The sequence below is a fragment of the Plecotus auritus genome (assembly GCF_963455305.1).
Source record: "Plecotus auritus genome assembly, chromosome: 8".
Taxonomy (NCBI): domain Eukaryota; kingdom Metazoa; phylum Chordata; class Mammalia; order Chiroptera; family Vespertilionidae; genus Plecotus; species Plecotus auritus.
Genome location: NC_137782.1, coordinates 162,364,824 through 162,383,826, shown reverse-complemented (window position 1 = coordinate 162,383,826; position 19,003 = coordinate 162,364,824). Strand labels below are relative to the sequence as shown.

The window sequence follows — 19,003 nt, the reverse complement described above, 5'->3', positions numbered from 1 at the left end:
CCCGCCCTACCCCGTCACTAGAGGCATCCAACAAGGGCCACCCTTCAGAAGAGATCGTGTCAATGGGGAGAGGTTTGTTGCTGATCACCATGCCCTTGAACGTCCCTCCTGATGCTAAGATTCTGTGATCTATAAATAAACCCCTAAAATCCTTTCAGCTCTGCGATTCTGATTTTATTATTTCAAGTGGACAAGGAAGTCTTAGCGCTGTGGTGTTTGGATTTGCTTGTTGGAACTCATCAAGCATGTTCCTCCCTCTGTGCAGAGAGTAAATTTCCATGAGGACTGGAAGGTCATCACGGTGCTGATTGGAGGCAGTGACTTATGTGACTTCTGCACAGATTCGGTAACGGGGGCCGGGCCTGCTCATGGCTCCTGACTTCGACCTGTGGGCTTGGGAGCTCCTCTTTGAGGACGACCCCTAGAATCAACCCTCGGATTGCACAACCACACCTATGTGTGTGTGCATGGGCACACTCCACACGCCAGGACCCTCAGGTTTCTGGCTCCTCCTCCATGTCCCAGGTAGTGTGAGGGTAGCAGGTGGCAGATCGATGGTGCTTCTACCCCGCCCCTCTTACAATTCCCGAGAATTCCGAAAGAAAAAGACTGGAACCCCCAAGCAGTTTGAAGGAGGACTCTCTATTTCTGCGCCTGAACGCAAGCTCTGGCTGAAGGTTCCAGTCTTCTGCTGGCCCATCTTTGATAACAGTGGCTGCTCATCTCAGATTCGACGATGAGCTGGTGACAGCTGGAGGCCAGAAGGAGAACAAGTCCTTGGGTCTGGAGCCGAGGGGGGCCTTCACCTCCCCCCTGCCCTCTCCTCTTAACCAGCTCCTCCTCTCCCTCCTGTCTCTTCCCAGAATCTCTATTCTGCAGCCAACTTTTTTGACCATCTCCGCAATGCCTTGGACACCCTGCACAGAGAGGTGGGTGGCACAGCTCAGGCACGGAGGGGGCAAAGGTGGATGGGGGAAAGAAGGTGAAGGCTCCTTCCCTTTCCAGAGGTTGGGGCCTGCGCACAGGGAAGCCTCATTGCATTTGGAATCAGCCCAGAAGGATCTCCGGCTTGACAAGGGAAGGCAGTGTGGGCGCTAATTGTCCCCCCAACCCGTACCTGGGACATTCCCTGGGGGCAGCAGCTGGGTGACTCCCAGGCTGGGCACTGCATTCTGGGCCACACATGTGTCCAGAGCAAGCCCTTCCCTTGTCCAGTGCCCAGCAATGTGCTCTGTCCCCACCCCCACGAGCCACTCCGACCACCAGGCAGGTCTCTGGGTGGCTGAGTCCGGGCCTGCTCAGCAGAGTTAGTCCAGGTTGGGCAGAGAGAAATGGTCAAGGGCTAATGTCTGGCAAACAGGGTACCTATCCCACTAAACTTAAAGCTAACAGGTTTGGGTTCACTAACTGATGGTTGAACGGAGCTGAACCCGCAGCATTTAGACTTGGGTCTGCACCTCATCCCATCCCAGGGGCTGCCCTTCACACTGCAGCCCTGTGGCGCACGGCCGGCAGGATCCTGGTGAAAGCCCAGTGTCGGTGCTTCCCCAAACTCCACTCGGCAGCTGGAGGGAGGAGCCCCTGGAGCCCCCCTCTTACCCCTGGCCTTGTCCTCAGGTGCCCAGGGCCCTGGTCAACCTTGTGGACTTCATGAGCCCCAGTGTCATGCGGCAGGTGTTCCTGGGAAACCCAGACAAGTGTCCAGTGCAGCAGGCCAGGTAGGCAGGTGCTGGCTGCCCTCAGCTGCAGGAGCGCTCACCCCTGGTCTGCCTCATGCAGCGGTAACTCCTTTGGGTCTTTGTGACTTGGTCTGTTCATGTGCCCAAGTCTGTAAAAGAGGCCTTGTGCCAGGACCACCCCTTTTTGAGAGGTTAGAGCCATGATTCACCCCTTATCCAACCTCAGGGTGTCAGCAGGGTGTCTGTGATGGGGGGAACCCCAGGGAAGAGGCCAGCTGGGACAAAGGCTAGTGCTTGAGAGACAGAATGCCCCAGCCTGTGGGGGGACAGCATGGGATGGTAAAACTGAAGCAGAAGATACCTTATATGTTCACTTATTTATGTAACAAATACTTGGACAGAACTTACTGTGAACTAGGCACTGTCCTGAGTGCTTCAGAGATAGTATCTCTCTTTTTAAAAAAATTGATTTCAGAGAGGAAGGGAGAGGGAGAGGGAGATAGAGACATCAATGATGAGAGAGAATCATTGATCAGCTGCCTCCTGCATGACCCCCTCCCCTACCCACTGGGGAGGGAGCCCACAGCCCAGGCATGTGCCCTGACCGGGAATCGAACCATGACCTCCTGGTTTATAGGTCAACACTCAACCACTGAGCCACGCCATCTGGGCTGATAACATACAGTGCATTTTATGGGCATGAAATAATTCATAACAAAATAAACGACACACTGGGCACTAGTGCCAACTAAGGAGGTTTCTGAGCGCCTGAGCATGGCAAGCCCAATACCAAAGGATGCATGTTTATTTTATTCATAAAAATTAAACATTGCACTTTCATTGCCTAAATTCATTCTTTCGGTGTAATTTGCTTCTGGCCCAGCGCCTGCAGCGCACTACCTGTGCTCTGTTAATACGAGAGGGAGCTCGTCCATGCATCCTTAGGACCCGTGTCAGGCCTGAAACCCGCCCCTCAGCACGTGCGTCAGAGCCTCAGGCACGGGTGCCCCTAAGCCCGGGCTCAATGAGCGGCCGGAGCAGCGGAACCAGCCCCTGACCAGAGCTCCGGCTCCGGGCCCTCCTGCCCCGCTTTCTGTGCAGCGTTTTGTGTAACTGCGTGCTGACCCCTCGGGAGAGCTCCCTGGAGCTGGCCAGGCTGGAAGCCATCACCAGAGCCTACCAGGTGAGACAAGAAGGGCACCATTTAGTGTGCTCTTCCCCCACGCAATGAACACACCTGCCCAGAGCCCCCGAGGGGAGGGAGGCACCCAGGGGAGGGAAGAGCTGTTCAGGGTTTGAGGGAGGACTTCACCATCTAGGCCCCTTCCTCTGCCCCTCCCACCCCCACCCCCTCACCCCCGCCTGGCTGAGGCATCTCAGGCACCTGGTTGGAGTGGGTTCAAGGGAGTCTAGGTGGCCAAGCCCCATGGCCCAACGCTTGGCCTGAGGAGAACAAAAGCCTTGGATACCTCATGGATACCCTTCCCCTCCCCTGTACCCGGGGGCCCAGCTGCCCCCTCACCTCCTCAACAGGTGGAGAGGTTGCAGGTCCCCAGCCTGGGGGCTCTTTGGAGACTCTTCCCGGGTTTCTATTCCTTGTGGAACGTTCTGCCTGGCCCTTCAGAGCTTGCCGTTCACTTAAAAGCAGAACAAAAAGATGACCCAACCTGTTTCCAATTCTCTGGAAAGAGCTTTGCAATCAAGTGTGTTTGCCTGCTCAGCTCAAGGGAAGGACTGAGTCAGCACCACCACCCCCATTCCCCAGGGAGGTGGAGCTCTGCCCACCACTCCCACCCTTGCCCCAGTGGGCTCTTGGGCCACCTGGGGCCTGTGCTGAAGGCACCCATGGGTGTGTCCCCAGAGCAGCATGCTTGAGCTGGTGGAGTCAGGCCGCTATGACACACGGGACGACTTCTCTGTGGTGCTGCAGCCCTTCTTCCACAACACCAGGCTCCCCATCCTGGAGGTATGTCCCTGCCCTTCCCAATGGGGCTCCCGGAGGGAAGAGGAAAGTCAAGGCAGAAATGCCACGTGCTTCCACGAGAGAGTAAATGAAGTGGGAAAGACACGGGCAGCTCTCCAGGTGCAGGTCTGGTGAGTGCAGCCTCCTGGAACAGCTGAGCTGCATTCTCAGAACCAGCCTGAGGTGGGAAAGCAGCCTCCATTTTATTGAGCATCTACTATGTGCCAGGCACTGTGCTTGCCACAAGTACCTTTTGAGGTGAGTTTTATTATCCCCATATAGCGGAGGCTCAGAGATGTGAAGCAGCCTACCTGAAATCATATAGGAAATACACGACACAGAGTCAAGATTTGAACATGTCCAGCTCCAGAATACTCCCTTTCTGCCACATACGCATGGCACTGTAGTCACAAAGGAGGGCTCTGGGCATTCAGGTTCCACCCCTGCTTGCTTTGCACATGACACTCCCACTCTGAGCACAAGAGCTGTGAGTGGACCCGGGTGGGGACTTGCTTCTGCCCACCTGAGTGTCCATCCTAAGGGCCTCACCTGACTGGAGGGAGCTTTGAGCAACCTTGAGTGCCTCAAGAAAGAGGAAGGTGGCACACTGCCCTGGTACTGGCTTTGCCCACGCCTGCCCCGAGGGTGGGTCCATTCTCCCCACCAAGTCCACCGGGACCATCTGGTCAATGGCTGGGAAGTAGCTTTTCCCATCTGGCTGGCCAAGACTTCCTTAGGGACTAGATCTCATGCCCCCAAGCATGGCACGGGCTAGAGCAGTGGTCAGCAAACGCATTAGTCAACAGAGCCAAATATCAACAGTACAACGATTGAAATTTCTTTTGAGAGCCAAATTTTTTAAACTTAAACTTCTTCTAATGCCACTTCTTCAAAATAGACTCGTCCAGGCCGTGGTATTTTGTGGAAGAGCCACACTCAAGGGGACAAAGAGCCGCATGTGGCTCACGTGCCGCAGTTTGCCGACCACAGGGCTAGGGCATCACACCAATGTGCCTAAAAACAAATAGGACACCTTTTTTGTTAAATAAGGAAATTGTGGGGCCAGAAGGACGATGGGGTTTGGGGTCACCCAAGGCTATTGATCTGTGGGATTGCTCTGATCTCCCTCTTGAGGTGATCAGGCCCTGCCCAGTGGCTCGGAGCACCCCCAGGTGAGAAGGGTGTTGAGGGGTCAATCCCGGGGGTGAGGCCAGTCAGCTGTGGCTCCCTCTCCACCCTCAGCACCAACAGGATCTTGAGGAAGTCTATTTCTCTCCTCCAGGATGGGCGCTTGGATATGTCTTTCTTCGCCCCCGACTGCATCCATCCAAGTCAGAAATTCCACTCCCAGCTCTCCAGAGCCCTTTGGGCCAATATGGTAAAGTGAGGGGTCCCTGTTTCTCTGGGGTCCTAGTCTAGAGCAAAGCACCAGCCCCCATAGAATGGAGCTAGTTCTCGGCCTCCCTTGGCCAGCAAGGTACAGAGGAGCAGTGGCTGGCACATCTGTACACGTCTTTGGACTTGAAAATACAGAGTCCTTATGATCCCAGGATTAACCACACCCTCTCCTCTGTGCTGATGAGACTCTTTACATGAATGCAAAGCAGAACCCTCACGTATATTCACCATCTTCTATGTGCCAGGCACCTGGCTAGGCAGTTTACGCCATGTTGCCTCATTGAGGCTTCTCAACAGCCCTGCTACATTATGAATGTATGAGGAAGCCGAATCCTAGAGAACCTAAGAGACGTGCCCAATATCACACAGCTGGCAAGTGGCAGAGCCAGGAGTGGAAGCCAAAGCCCCTTACATCGAGTTGGGAGCTTTCCCAGGGCAGGGAGATGTTCATTTCCGTGTAAACAAATGAGTACACCTGTGTCTCTCTCTCCTTCCCCAATCAGCTTGAACCCCTGGGAAGGAAAACGGATACCCTGGACCTGACAGCAGATATACCCCTCTCCTGCCCCACACAGGTAATGAGGGAGGAGCCGCTGCATTGCTCTCCAGAAGCCCAGAGCTCTGACCTCGCCCTTCCCCCTTCATGCCCCTCCCCAGCTTCCTCCTTGCCCATCTTGCCCGTCAACTGGAAGCAGATGGACTTTGGAGGATGGAAGGAAGTCGATGAGAATGGAAAGGGGAGAAGCACTTATGTCTTTGGGTTGAGGATGAGGGTGGGGAAGGTGGATTCTTGAGCAGGGGAGTCAGGAAGCCAGAAGGATGACAAGAAGGCTCCTTTTAGCGGCGGCACGTGAGGCAGATAGGAAAGTCAGGCTGCAGGTGGAGGCCGAGCGAGAAGCCAGCCGGTCAGAAGTTGTGGTTAGTGGCTGTAGAGCCTGAACGGGGAGTTTCCAGCAGAAAGAGGGTCGAGAGGACAGCCCGGGAGCTGTGTGGAGAAGGGCACGTCGCAGTGGCCTTTGTGAGGGCTCGGGTGAGGACTCAGCTCCTTTTAAGGAGGAAATGTACGTGGTTGTTCAACTTGATCTCGGGCCTAGGGTAGGGGCAAGTTTGTGTTCCCACTGCCTTCAGCTCTCCCTACTAGGCCCTGTCTCATGACTTTTTAACCAAATAAGGCCGAGGCCCGAGAGCCCTCAGTGGCAATAGAAGCAGAGGGGCCTGACCCAATCTGGGACGCTGGGTTCCCTCCTGGGTCGGCTGCATCACCAGGCTCCCACCCTCCAGGCAGGACAGGAAATGGCCCTGCAGCTCCCCCATGTGTCTGCCAGGGCTCCAGAGAGGGTGGCAGCCCTTCCGGGACCCCTGCACCCTGTCTGCTACCTTCCTCACCCCAGTCTGCAGCTCAGGCTCAGCCTCTGTGCCATCAGCCTTGTCAGGAGAACAAGAGTGATGGGAAGAAGGAATGCGGAAATGAGGGCAGTGGTAGAAGAGGGCTCGGTTGCTGGGTCTGGTTGTTGGAGCAAAGGAGATAGTCCAACGATGTAACAACCAGTGCGCGTGGATGCCTGCACTCAAAGGCCAGCTGCTGGCCCAAAGGCTGGGGAGGCCCAGAGGACTGTGCTGTGCCAGCTGCAAACGGTTCAATGCTAAGTCCTGAGCATGGCGAAGGGGTCCTCGGGGAGGAGCCAGGCAACCTCTGTAGTGGGGGTCCTTGGGGACTCAGAGCAGAGACTATAAACCGTGCTAAAGGTAAATGTTTCAATATTTTTACACGCCTATGGTCACACTGAGCACCAGCCACAGATGTTCACTCTGCCCATTCAACCTTCCATTAAATAGTAAAAGTAACAACAGCCCATTCCAGAGTCTGTCGTTGCTCTTCCTCCCCACAAACGTTTATTAAGTACCAGGTTGGAGCCTCGGCACTGCGTCACCATGGGCCTCAAGGGGACCTGTGCCACTCTCTGCCCCACCCAGACCCGGCAAGGAGCCCCGACAGGGTGCCGCTCCACCACGATGGGCTCTGCTCCTCCTCCTGGACAGAGCCTGGCTGAGCCTTGGTGAGCAGAGGAGAGCAAATCCAACCTCCTGGAGCCCTAGAAGCCCAGCCTGGAAGAAGCGGTTGCCAGGCAACCCCGGGGCCCATTCCCAAAGGCTCCATCTGTCAGCTAGCCCCATTCCACCGCACCAGGCAATGTAGCATTCTGTGTTCCTCAGGTCCCATCTGCTCCCTCCCGGGTGCCTGGGAGCTATATAAAGTCCACCAGCATCTCAGGGTGAGCTGACAGGGCCAGGCAGCTCATATTTTAGTGCTAGCCGTGTCTAAACATAGAGGCGACAGGCAGGACCCAGCCGGGAGGGATGCGAGCAATGGGGAGCTTTCTCAGACTCCTCCCTGCTTCTCCCCTGCCCCAGGCAACTGCAAGTGCATTCTGCGCAGCCAGGAGGGGCCCTTAACACTCCATGGATTTCTAATGGACTTTCGGGTTGGACAAATGATTTCACAGCCAACTTTTAATAGCCACTCTGTGGACTGTGACGATGGTCCCCTTCCTGCCTTCCTCACCTAACTCAGGAAGCTGGCGGTGGCTCCTCAGGCTTGGAAGAAAGCAGCTGAAGACCAGCCCCATCCTTTTTAAGCTCTTACTCATCTTGCTCTCCCTAAGCGTTTGATGGTTAACCCTCTCCTCCATGAGGTTCCTGGATGCGAAAGCACCTCATGGTTCTGTTTTCTAGTTGTTGCTCCTTCTTATCTCTTTTAGAATTTTTATTTATTGAATTTTTTTTTAGAGAGAGATGGGCGGGGGGGGGGGGAGAGATTGACTTGTTACATTTATTTACGTATTCATTGGTTGATTCTTGTATGTGCCCTGAGCAGGGATCGAACCCGCAACCTTGGCTTTTGGGAATGGCACACTAACCAACTGAGCTATCCAGCCGAGGCGCTTGTCTGTTTTAATGACCCTCTTCTCTTCTTCCAGCCTTGAAAATGTGGACATTCTCCAATCACCTCTCAGCCCTATTCTCTCATCTCTCTCTCCCCATCCCCTCACTCCGAGATTTGTCCATTCCCAGGGCTTCCTGTTAAATTCCTTTGCACAAGACTCCCCAGTCTGTGTCTTCATTTCTTTCTTTCCCAAACTCCCCTCTGTCTGTCTAACACCTGAGAGCTGTTTCCCCTTTCTATGCTGCAAGGTCACTCAGAGGGCAGCGTAAAGGAATGGTCAGGGTATCCGCTAAGCAGGGAGACCAGAGAGATGCACAGAGAGAGGCAGAGAAAGAGAAACCAAAATCACCTCCAGCGATATCACAGCCAGTCTTTTATTTTTGAAAACGCGGCGGTTTGTTGGATTCCATTATGTGTACTGTTGGATGGTGTTTCTATTTTGAATGACACTTGGGGGACACTGTTACCTTCTGAATGTTTTGGACTTCTAAATCTCCTGATCCTGCCCTGACCTCACCATCACCTCAAACTCAACAAGCTCTCATTCAAAGGCTCATTTGTGAGTGTGAAGTGTTAAAATAGGAACTAAACATCTGTCTTCCCAGACTCTGTGCTCCTTAGGGCTTTCCCATTTCTGTCACTGTCGTGGTTTCCACCATTCTACAGGCATGGAACCTCAGGCAGGACCCCTACCCGATAGGAGTCTTCCCAGTGCCCCTCCCACCTGCCCCTGCCTTCCATTCCCCCCCCCCCCCCGCCCCCATTCAGATCCTTAGCACTTTGCATGTTAAAGGTTACCTGGTCCTATCTCCCATCATAAAACAACAGAGAATTCTATAACCTGAGGATCTCAGCCTTGGAGTCCTGTTGATGTGACTCCCGTTGGATAAATGAATTCTTCTACCACATCCTCCCAAGGCATCACCACAGCCTCTATTACACTTCTGTACTCTCTGGGCAGTGGCTACCCATGAACAGGTTGTGAAATTAGCCTCATAGGTCATGACCCAGCCCATTTGGGATGGGATGGGATGGGATGTCAGAGGTCATGGCTGCTATGTCCTCCTCCCTCCTACCACCCTTCCCCGATCTTCTCCTCGGCTCCCTGAACCGTTTACGGCAGAGCAGCCTCGCAAGCCCTGCCTCACGTGGTAGGCATGCCTCCTTGGAGCACGGCCCCTCTCCAGGGGGGTGCCCAGACCTGCCTGTGCACGCTGGTTTGGTCTGAGCAGCACAGACAGAGCCAGAAGCACCACTCCTTCACGGTGGAACTTTAAACCTGGTGACACAGCCAAGACGAATGTGACCTTTTCCTGAAGCCTCTGACGCATGGTGCTGACTCACATCAGGTGGCTGTCCTGGCTCTGCCCCCACCCCCAGACAGGCCACACCATCTTTGCAAAGTCTTCCTTGTGCTGGAATGGAATGGGCTTCACCTTCTGCTCACTGGTGTTACCAACAGAGCCTAAGAGAGCCAATCAGATCAGACGATAGACTCTCCTCCATGGCATCTGCTCAACTCCAGGCCTGTAAGCCACTCTGACTCATGCACGTACCAGCTGTGTCTGGTCAATAAAACAAGCCCTGGGCGCCCTGGCCACCCGTCTGCCACCGCCCTGGACCTGATCTTATTGTTCCTGCTCTGGCCTCACTTCCTGCTGCATCCCAGTGTCTCCCTGACCTCTGACCCTTTGACTCAGTTGCCCCTCTCTGGCCCCTCTCCCAACCCTTGGAGCAGATGACCAGACACTCTCTCCAGTTTGACATTCAGCACCTCCAGGAGAGCAGGGTGCGCCTCTGCCCTCTGGTCTTCCTGTGCTTATCACTCTGGGACTAGCTCCAGGCCCCAGACCCTAGGCCCAGTCAGGGCTCCCTTGAAGTGGGGGGAGCATGTTAACTAGAGACCCACCCCTGCTGGTCTGGTCTTTGAGAACCGTACATCCCCAGATCTTACGGCCATTCCTCCCCAATCACGGCACTATGGCACACTATTTGACATTTCACCGCCGCCTGGCAGCTTCTCACGCTCTTTGTCTGGCTGGGTTGGACACCTTCTATCCTCCCCTCATCCTAGCACTCAGCACGGTGCTCTGAACACAGGCGGGCACAACGAAAGTGGGCCAGTTATGTATAGAATGCTCCCAGATTGCCCTCGTGATGGCAAATGCTCGGAGGATGTAAATAACATGAGCCGGAGACAAGCCAGGTTAGCCGTGGGGACGCCCGCGTAAGGCCTCTCTGCCTCGCACTGTTGCAGGTGGTCCGGGGCGCCCTTCCTGCCCTTGGCCCTGAGTACTCCTCCAGCCCATGTGTCAGCAGGAACGCTGACACTCAGGAGGAAGGAGAGACGTGTGTGGAGCCCGGGGAGCCAGGGCCCGTGGGGGGGGCTGGGGCTTTGGCGCATGTAGATTGGGTCCTTCAAGGTGTCTGCTGAGTCCCTGTTTTCCTCTCCCTCAGTGTCTGACCACACAGGGCCTGACAGTGTGAGGAATGGAACCAGGCCATTCCTGGTCAGCAGGGCCTGCCCCGTCAGGTCAGGCCCTGTGCTCACTCACTCCTTGCTCTGTGCCTGGAACAGATCCCTTGCTCACTCTGGGCCTCAGTTGCTCCTCATCTGTAAAATGGAGGTTTCCAGGGGCTGCGAACTCAGAGCTGATGCCCGGCAGGAACATGATGGTGTGAATGGGATCGGGATGCAAGAGAGGCAGTGGCAGGGCCAGAACCGAGGAGAGCCTGTTTCTTCTGAAACGAGGGGGAAAGAAGACATTAAAAGCAAATTGATAATCATAACACTTTTTATAAAAGAAAAAATTGCTATAATGTGAATCTCTTGCCAGAGAAATTGCAAAGGAAAGAAAACAGATCGTTGTGATGATTAGGGAGATGTTCTTAGATCCCTGAACAAAACATACATGACCCTTTTTTAGGCCTTTCCTTTATCCCTTGCCAAAGATGATATGAAAAACCCTCTAAGGAATGAACAAAATTATGTTTACACAGTTCTTCCTATTTGAGTGCAGAAAACGCACATTAAATAAATCTAGAGGACAGGATTATTAGTTCTTATCTTTCCTGAGCAACCTCTGATATTGTCAGATAACCTCTCCTTGTGGTTTCTTTTCTCTCTCAGAATGAGCCTTTCCTGAGAACCCTGCGGAACAGTAACTACACATACCCCACCAAGCCCGCCATCGAGGTAACTCCTGACGCACGGCTGCCTCCCTCAGGGACAAACCATTTCCGCCTGCCAGTGACTCAGGGTGGGATGCAGGTCTCAGAGTGTTAGCTTAAGCAGAAATGTGGCCTTCTCACATACTGAAAATTGAAATGGTAAAAAAAAAAAAAAAAAAAAAAATTCGCCTGAACCACCCAGTTCCAGCATTGTCCTAACCTGTTCTTCGGAGCTTACCTGACATTAGCAGCCAACAAGAGGAAGTGCCCGTGGATCAGTTTTCTTTGACCTTTGTACGAACATCATTTCTGATTAGGCAACTGAGCTTTTCAAAGGATGAAGGGGAGGCAATAGGTATGATGTGCCACTGACTTCCTGAGAGGTGGAAGCCGAGTGGAAAGAAGGGGCCGGGCCCACCAGGAAGCTGATGCATATCTAGGTGGGTCCCGAGCCTGGTTGGGTTCCAGTTAATGGTACTGGCTCTGAGGAACCCCAAGGATTCAGGGCCCACGGTTTTAAGGATTACTACTCCAAAGATGATGGCCTAGAGCCGTGGTTGGCAAACTGCGGCTCGCCAGCCACATGCGGCTCTTTGGCCCCTTGAGTGTGGCTCTTCCACAAAATACCATGGCCTGGGCGAGTCTATTTTGAAGAAGTGGCATTAGAAGAAGTTTAAGTTTAAAAAATTTGGCTCTCAAAAGAAATTTCAATCATTGTACTATTGATATTTGGCTCTGTTGGCTATGAGTTTGCTGACCACTGGCCTAGAGGATCCTGGACTACACCAGGCCTGTCCTCTGTCTTATGTGTCTTTGCTTCTGCTGCTAGAAGAGTTCGAAACCCAGGCCTACAAGGTGTGGTTTTTCCAATAGCTTGCTATGTTAGCCACAGACAGGCAACATCATTATTACCTGGGAACTCATTAGAAATGCAAAGTCCTGGACACCCTCCCAGTCCTACTGAACCGGCATCTGCATTTAACAGGACACCAGGGTATCGGGCACACTGCAGTGTGGGGTTCTCCCCTGTGACAGACCCCAACTATGTCTCTTAATTTGTTCAGCACCTACTTGTCTCTGGCTCACCAGTTGGCTGAGATAGTTCTGAAGTACTCACAGCTATAGAACATTTTTAAAAATGCCCCCCCCATATTTGTCAGAGGCACAACAAACACATTCTTGACTTGAGTAGAACATCCACACAGAAGAAGGAATTCATGCGTGTGGTGAATTGAGCAATTCCTTGGAATAAACTGAATTAAGCAAATAATATTTAAAAGAAGTTTCATTTTGCTCCCTGGTGAGAAGAGTGTTTTAAGAAGGCTTGTCTTTGTCATCATCTGATTAAAATGGAAGAAATGAGCTTCCAAAACCTCTGTGGAGAATCAGCCAGCCAGTCAGTGCCTGTTTGTGGAGCCCTACTGTGCGCTCAGCACTGGGCTTGTCCCTCGGGCCATCTTGGGGACATGCAGGTGTTTGCACCTCTGGGGAGGAGATTCTGTTTCTCCCCCAGCTTGCTGGTACTGGTCATTTCTGTGCCCTCTGCTCCCCACCCATCCCTTCCTCCAATACCTGGAAAAGGTGCTCTGTATTTTTATTATTATTATTATTATTGATTTGAGAGGGGGCGGAGGAAAGAAGAGGGAGAGGAAGGAAGAGGGAGAGATTTGTTGTTCCACTTATTGATGCATTCATTGGTTGCTTCTTGTATGTGCCCTGACCAGAGATCAAACCCACAACTTTGGCATATCTGAACAATGCTCTAACAACTGAGCCACCCGGCCAGGGCAAGGTGCTCTGTATTTGAGAGATGAAGAAAGAAGGAATTTGACTAAAAGTATGCCCAGGTTACAGGTATTAATTTTTACATATACAAGGAAATGGTTGGCTATTAAGTTGAATATCCAAAAAGATATACACATGTGCAGGAAAAAAACATGCAGAAACCAGGGACTCTGCAATTGTAAAAATGTCATGTTCTTTTTCTAAATATATTCTAACTATAATTATTGTTTCGGCTCTGGCATCCTAATTAGTGTCCATTAGCTTAATGTTAAATAACAATACCAAAACCCAGCTGTAATCTCTTATTAGGCGTCCAGAAATGTGTTCTCTGGGAGACCCCCTGTAGCGTGAATGACTGCGCTGTTTCTCCCCTGCTTTGGTAGGCCTGCTGGCTCCGCTTAAGAGTGGAGATGGTGGAGATAGGAAAGACTGTTGCGTGCGAGCCCACCATTATGTGTTTTGCGCATGGGGATGGGCAGACACCCATTTTCTCCTCTTTCATTTCTGTCGCAGACCATCTGCAACTAACAGATCCTTCCCTCACATGACCCCCTGCAGTGACAATAGTTCTAGCGGCCACCAAACGTTCCTTAGCTAGTTCTCAGTCCGAAGCTAACTTCCCTGCACAATGAGTGTTGGGCGTTGTGTCTTTCCTCCTGTTGATTTAGAACTGGGGCAGTGACTTCCTGTGTATGGAGTGGACTCCGTCCAACAGTGTTCCCACCTCGGGTGAGTGAGAACGTCATTTCCCACTTCACTCAAGGGCCTTGCTGAGTGTCCAGGTGGTGGGAGACCCTGCAAGCACATCCTGGAGCCTTGAGCGGGCCTCGCCGATTCCCACACAATGCAGTCCTAGATCTGGTGCAACCCGCGAATAGGCCCGGGCCTCTCCACAAATCACACTTCTCAGGCCCACTTAGTCCCAGAGGCAGTCCCTCGGGCCTCCCTGCCCTGTGAGGTAGGGACAGTCAGGGACTGGGGTCCTCTCTGCCTACACTCATGACCCCCGCAGCTGGGACTTTCCTGGACCACTCCAGTGGGAACCTGGCTCCTCTCAGGATGGACGAGGCCATCAAGGGCGTTACCTTCAGTGCCTTGGTTCCTCTAATGGATGTAAGAGGCAAAGTTCCTAGGGTCCTAGGCGGAAATAGCGTAGTGGGGACCTGCGGGACTACAGCAGAATCTCAGACTGCTAGTCAAGGTTATGCTTTAAAAGAAAGACCTCCTCCTGACCATCCATTTTTTTGCCTGTCTATCCTAGTCCATGAGCTCCGACCAGGAGACATCAAAGTGGTGGCCGCCTTGGGTGACTCGCTAACTGTGAGTACTGAGCTGCGCCAGGCACAGGCTCCCGCCAAGCCCTGTGCGGAATCAACTCTTCCTCCGCACTGGCTCTGCGTTTAGCGGGCGCTGAAACACAGCCAGGCAGCCACAAGACATCACCAGGCAATCTATAATGCTCTGCCCTCTGCCCTTCCACCGTCTCGCTCAAACACCACCTCCCCAGAGAGAAGCCATATACCTACACATACCCCTTGCCCCATTGTCCCCAAGCATTTTGTCTCTGCTAAGGTACTCAGCCAAACCTGCCTGCCTATATGGGGAAACTCACCTCCATCTACCGGACTCACAGAGTGGTGGTCTTACCCACGCCTGCCCAGCGCCCCCTCACCCCATTTGAAGATGTGTTCTTTGGGGCAGAGGGAGCCCAATTCCTGCACATAGCACAGTTTCACTAAGTGAATCCTATTAGCCAACTACTTAGCTACTGCTGTGTGCACTCTGCTAGCAATTCTGAGGGGAGAGAAGAATGAGACATAGCTGTAGCCCTCAAGAAACCTATTCAACTGGGAACACAAGGAATGTACACAGAAGAAGCTACATAATCATATAGATGACATACAGGCCCCCCCCTTTTTTTTTAACCAGGTATTTATTTCTATAAAAACAAATTCCCCCCAGGTGTGTGAATGTGTTTTAATTTTGGTATGATTAGCTTTGGTGGTGTGTGTATGTGGGTCAGGGGTGAGGAGGGGATGGGGCAAGATTATAAGGTAGGGTAGATTATTAATTTTTAAAAATCTTTGCATCATTTCACTAGCTATGGTGACTATGCATTATTTTTATAAGATTTGAAGAGGAATCCCTCTCTCTTTTTTGAGATAGGGCATTTCGAGAAAGTTTTATAAAGGAGACAAAACTGGCTAAGGTCTTAGAGAATGAATTCAGCACTGGTCCAAGGCCCTCATGTTTCAGATCAATTTGCTTAGACCTGGAGATGTGTGTGGACAGGAAAGGAGAAGGTGAAGGAAGGAAGGAAAGTGGAAACCAGGTTATGGTGAACTCAGGAATCTGGTAAAGGGGTTTGGCTTTGACCCTGTGGGTAAGGGAGACCCACTGAAAGGTCAGGGTCAAGGGGAAGTGTGAAGACAAGGTGAGCTCAGAAGAGCAGCTGGACAGCTGGTGAGAAGGGAGCAGGCGCTGGAGACCGTGGTGTCAGGTCAGAGGTCATTGTGTTGTCCACGGCGAGAAGATGACCGTCTCACCTCAGAATATGGCAAAGGGAACGACAAGAAAGAGGTGGGAGCTAGAGAGTGTGGGAAGGAAGGATCTTGGTTCTTCTGGAACTTGGTTGCTGGTTGTACGTAGAGGATTGGGGAGTCAGGACGACTCAGAGGTTACGTGGCCTGGAGAAGAGCTGGTACATTTCCATCCAGGCCCCGGCTGCTACACGAGGGCACAGGGGCCCTTCCCAGTGCCCCCCAGCCTGCCCCCCTCCACCCCCCTGGCTGCAACCTGCTTTCTCTTTACCTTTCGCAGACAGCTGCGGGAGCCCGCCCCGGCAACTCCAGTGACCAGCTGGTGTCCTGGCGGGGACTGTCCTGGAGGTGAGGATGTTCCCACTTCATTTCTCTGGGTGACACTCCCCCAGCGGCCATGAGTGGTGTTTCCCTGTCAGCCCTGTGGAGAGAGGCAGGCTCCATGGCCCAGTGCCGAGATGCAAAGGCCCTGGTGCTCACGTTGGTCCTAAGGGTGATGGGAATCCCGTACCAGGGGCAGACTCTCTGGTTCTGACGCAGAAATATGATGACCTGTGGACAGCAGGCCGGGCGGTTTGAACAAATGTGTTTCTCTCCCCAGCGCTGGAGGGGATGGGGTCTTGGAGACCCACACCACGCTGCCCAGTAAGTAGCAACATGCAGAAGTGCCATCACTGTGGCCACAACAGCCCCTCGCTGGGGCCGGGGCCTCCCCTGAGCAGCAGCAGAGGAGTTATCTGCAAGGAGGGAAGTCCTCCAGCCCCGGAAAGACCCCAAACCGCCCTGCCCCCCACCTGTGCCCCAACGCTGCACATCCACCTCCCACTCACCTGTGCTGCCTGCTTTCTCCCTCTTAAAAGACATTCTCAAGAAGTTCAATCCTCACATCCTCGGGTTCTCCACCGGCACCCAGGAGGAGACGGCAGGACTGAACGTGGCCGTGGAAGGCGCCAGTGCCCGGTGAGTAGACGTGGGCACGGGAGGGAGAGAGGAGGGCGGGCTGGGAAGTCAGGGGGGGAAGTGGAGGAGGCGAGGAGGCCAAGGACCTGGGAGCCTGGCCCCAGGTGAGTAGTAATCGCTGCCAGGCACGGAGCACTTCTGTGTGCCTGGCCCTGAGCTGGCCCTCACGTGGGTGATCTCCTGTGATCTCACACCCTTCAAGATGGGCACTAGCATGAGGACACTGAGGCTTAGAAAGTTTCCCGAATGGTCCAAGCTTAGCAGCGAACGTTATCAGAGGACCCAGGATCAGACCTGGCTGACTCGGGCCTTCAGCTCCCTGCCCGGCAGGGGTTCAGAGAACTTCTCAGGGACTCGGGGACTCAGTGCGTGACCCCATGGGCAGCCCCCTTCCTCTCTCCCCCTCGCCTCGGATCCTCCAGGTGGATTCTGAAAAGGCTGTTATTTTGACATTAGGGAGTGAGGTGTGCGGCCCGGGAACAGCATGGTAGTTGTTTGTTTTCACTCAGGTTCCTGTTGTCGACAATAATTCAGATAATTAAAGCTGAAATGCCTGGCAGAGTTCATTGATTTTCTGCACCGAACGTGCTGGGTGTTTGCTTTTAGCAGGATTGCTGCGCTCCGATCACCAAGGAAACGACGCTGCCCTGACTCACTGTGTTTACAGGAGCCTTCCTTTCAGTCTAGTCGGGAGGGCCCCACGCTCGGCTCTGCTCGGCCCTGAGACACAGGAAGCCATGTCAGTTCCTCAACGTCATAAGCAGGAGGAACTAATTTTTCTGCAAAAAAAATCTGGGCTTCGTGGGGTCGACATCTAACTGCTGTTATGACTATTATTATTATTACCATTGCCGTCATCATCATTGTCGTTTCATTATTATTTACAGCCCAGGCTTCATTAACCAGGAGGTGATTCTTCAGTCTGTTGACATTTTAACCCCTTTCTTGCTTCACTTCTCACTGCCTTTTCTATTTTACTTCTGCTCCAAGGTGGTTACGAAACGATACAGAAAAGTCAAAAGGTGAACTCCCTCCCTACAAAGGGCTTACTGTCTAGTGAAACAAACACATAACTTTTGGGGGGAAATGTTGCATATGGCAACATTGCAGACTGAAATGATTTCATACTTTGGAGTACAACCAAGAGGATAGAAAAGTGTAGCGTGAGGACTAGGCAGTCTCAGTGCAGATGCAGAAGGGACCCGAGAAATCATGCATCCAACCTCTTCCTGTAAAAGGTGAGGAAAATTCAGCCCTGGCAGGGTTGGCTAGCTTGAGTGAGCTCATGCAACAAGTTGGTAGCAGAGCTGAAAGGAGAATGCCGGTCCTGTAACTCCGAGAGCAGGGCTCTTTGTGCCGAGATGGAGAAGGAAATGGAGGAGGTGTGGATGAATGAGCTCAGCGGAGAGAAGGCTCACAGGGAAGGTGGGACTTGCTCTGAGCCTGAAGAACATGGCTGGGAGGAGAGGAGGAAGTAGGCATTCCTGACTTCCCCTAGGGCTCATGTGAGCTTATCGCCCATGAGTTCCCCTCATCACATCTTGAACCTATTAAAAGGTTATGGGTACCACGTCATCACAAGATGGCTGCCACAAGATGGCCACCCCGACAAGATGGTCAGCACAAGATGGCCGGCAGGGGAGGGCAGTTGGGGGCAATCAGGCTGGCAGGGGAGGGCAGTTGGGGGAGAAAAATAAATAAATAAAAGGTTATGGGTACTTCTGTGGTCACCTTTAACCAGGTCAGGCTTCCTTTATAGCTTTCTGATGTACCCACCAATAGCAGGACTGCATGGGTGTGGCCCTGGATGTGTAAATGAGACACAAGGGCAGGGCAGGTGTCATGATTGCTCGGCCACATGCCCAGCTCATTGTGGGCATGCAGAGATTTTAAATGGCCATCCTGTACCAGCAACTGTTTCTAAGACTTCTTCCAAGGAAGCCTCTATGGGCTGTATCTCTTTGCTGACATAATTTCTCATATACATACTTCAAAAAAAAAAATAAAAAAGGTTTAACTGACATACAGTACACTGTCATTAAAAGTCTGCAGTTTGATGTTTTGTATATGCATATGCCTGTGAAACCATCACTGCAATCAAGATGGTAAACACATCCATCACCCCCAAAAGTTTCCCTGTGCCCCTTTGTAATCTCTTCCTCTTGCCCCTTCCTGTCCCTACCACACTCCAGGCAACCACTGACCTGCTTTCTGTCGCTGTAGATGAGTCTCAATTTTCTAGAATTGTATGTAACTGAAATCATAGACTATGGATGCCTTCTTGTCTAACCTTTCAGCCAGCAAAATTATTTTGAGATACATCCTTGTTGTTTGTATCGGTAGTCCGTTCCTCTTGATTGCTGAGTAGCGTTTTATTGACACGCAGGTCTCTTATCTGGAGTATTCATTGCCTTATTCATAGTGGACATTGGGGGGTGAAGGGAGAACGAACCCTATCCTTTTTTGTCTCCTCAGCCTGTCTTGCTGGGAGGGGAAAAGTGAGGAGAAGGAGAATGGTGTAGAAAGAGAAGAAAAACAAAAGGATTAAAGGGCAGAGAGTGGG

The 19,003-nt window shown here is 52.5% G+C and overlaps 1 protein-coding gene across 1 annotated transcript in view; it reads left to right on the top strand.

The window, feature by feature from the left end:
• PLB1 (phospholipase B1) overlaps positions 1-19,003 on the top strand; it is a gene marked incomplete at its 5' end in the record, with an annotated part of 115,400 nt that overhangs the window by 80,051 nt on the left and 16,346 nt on the right. Inside the window, 13 exons of the mRNA XM_080684244.1 lie at positions 266-346; positions 864-929; positions 1,618-1,718; positions 2,781-2,862; positions 3,541-3,645; positions 4,925-5,020; positions 5,544-5,615; positions 11,115-11,180; positions 13,609-13,669; positions 14,202-14,260; positions 15,761-15,828; positions 16,082-16,125; positions 16,341-16,440. Coding sequence (XP_080540370.1) covers positions 266-346; positions 864-929; positions 1,618-1,718; positions 2,781-2,862; positions 3,541-3,645; positions 4,925-5,020; positions 5,544-5,615; positions 11,115-11,180; positions 13,609-13,669; positions 14,202-14,260; positions 15,761-15,828; positions 16,082-16,125; positions 16,341-16,440 — 1,001 coding nt within the window. The remainder of the gene's footprint in view (positions 1-265; positions 347-863; positions 930-1,617; positions 1,719-2,780; positions 2,863-3,540; positions 3,646-4,924; positions 5,021-5,543; positions 5,616-11,114; positions 11,181-13,608; positions 13,670-14,201; positions 14,261-15,760; positions 15,829-16,081; positions 16,126-16,340; positions 16,441-19,003) is intronic.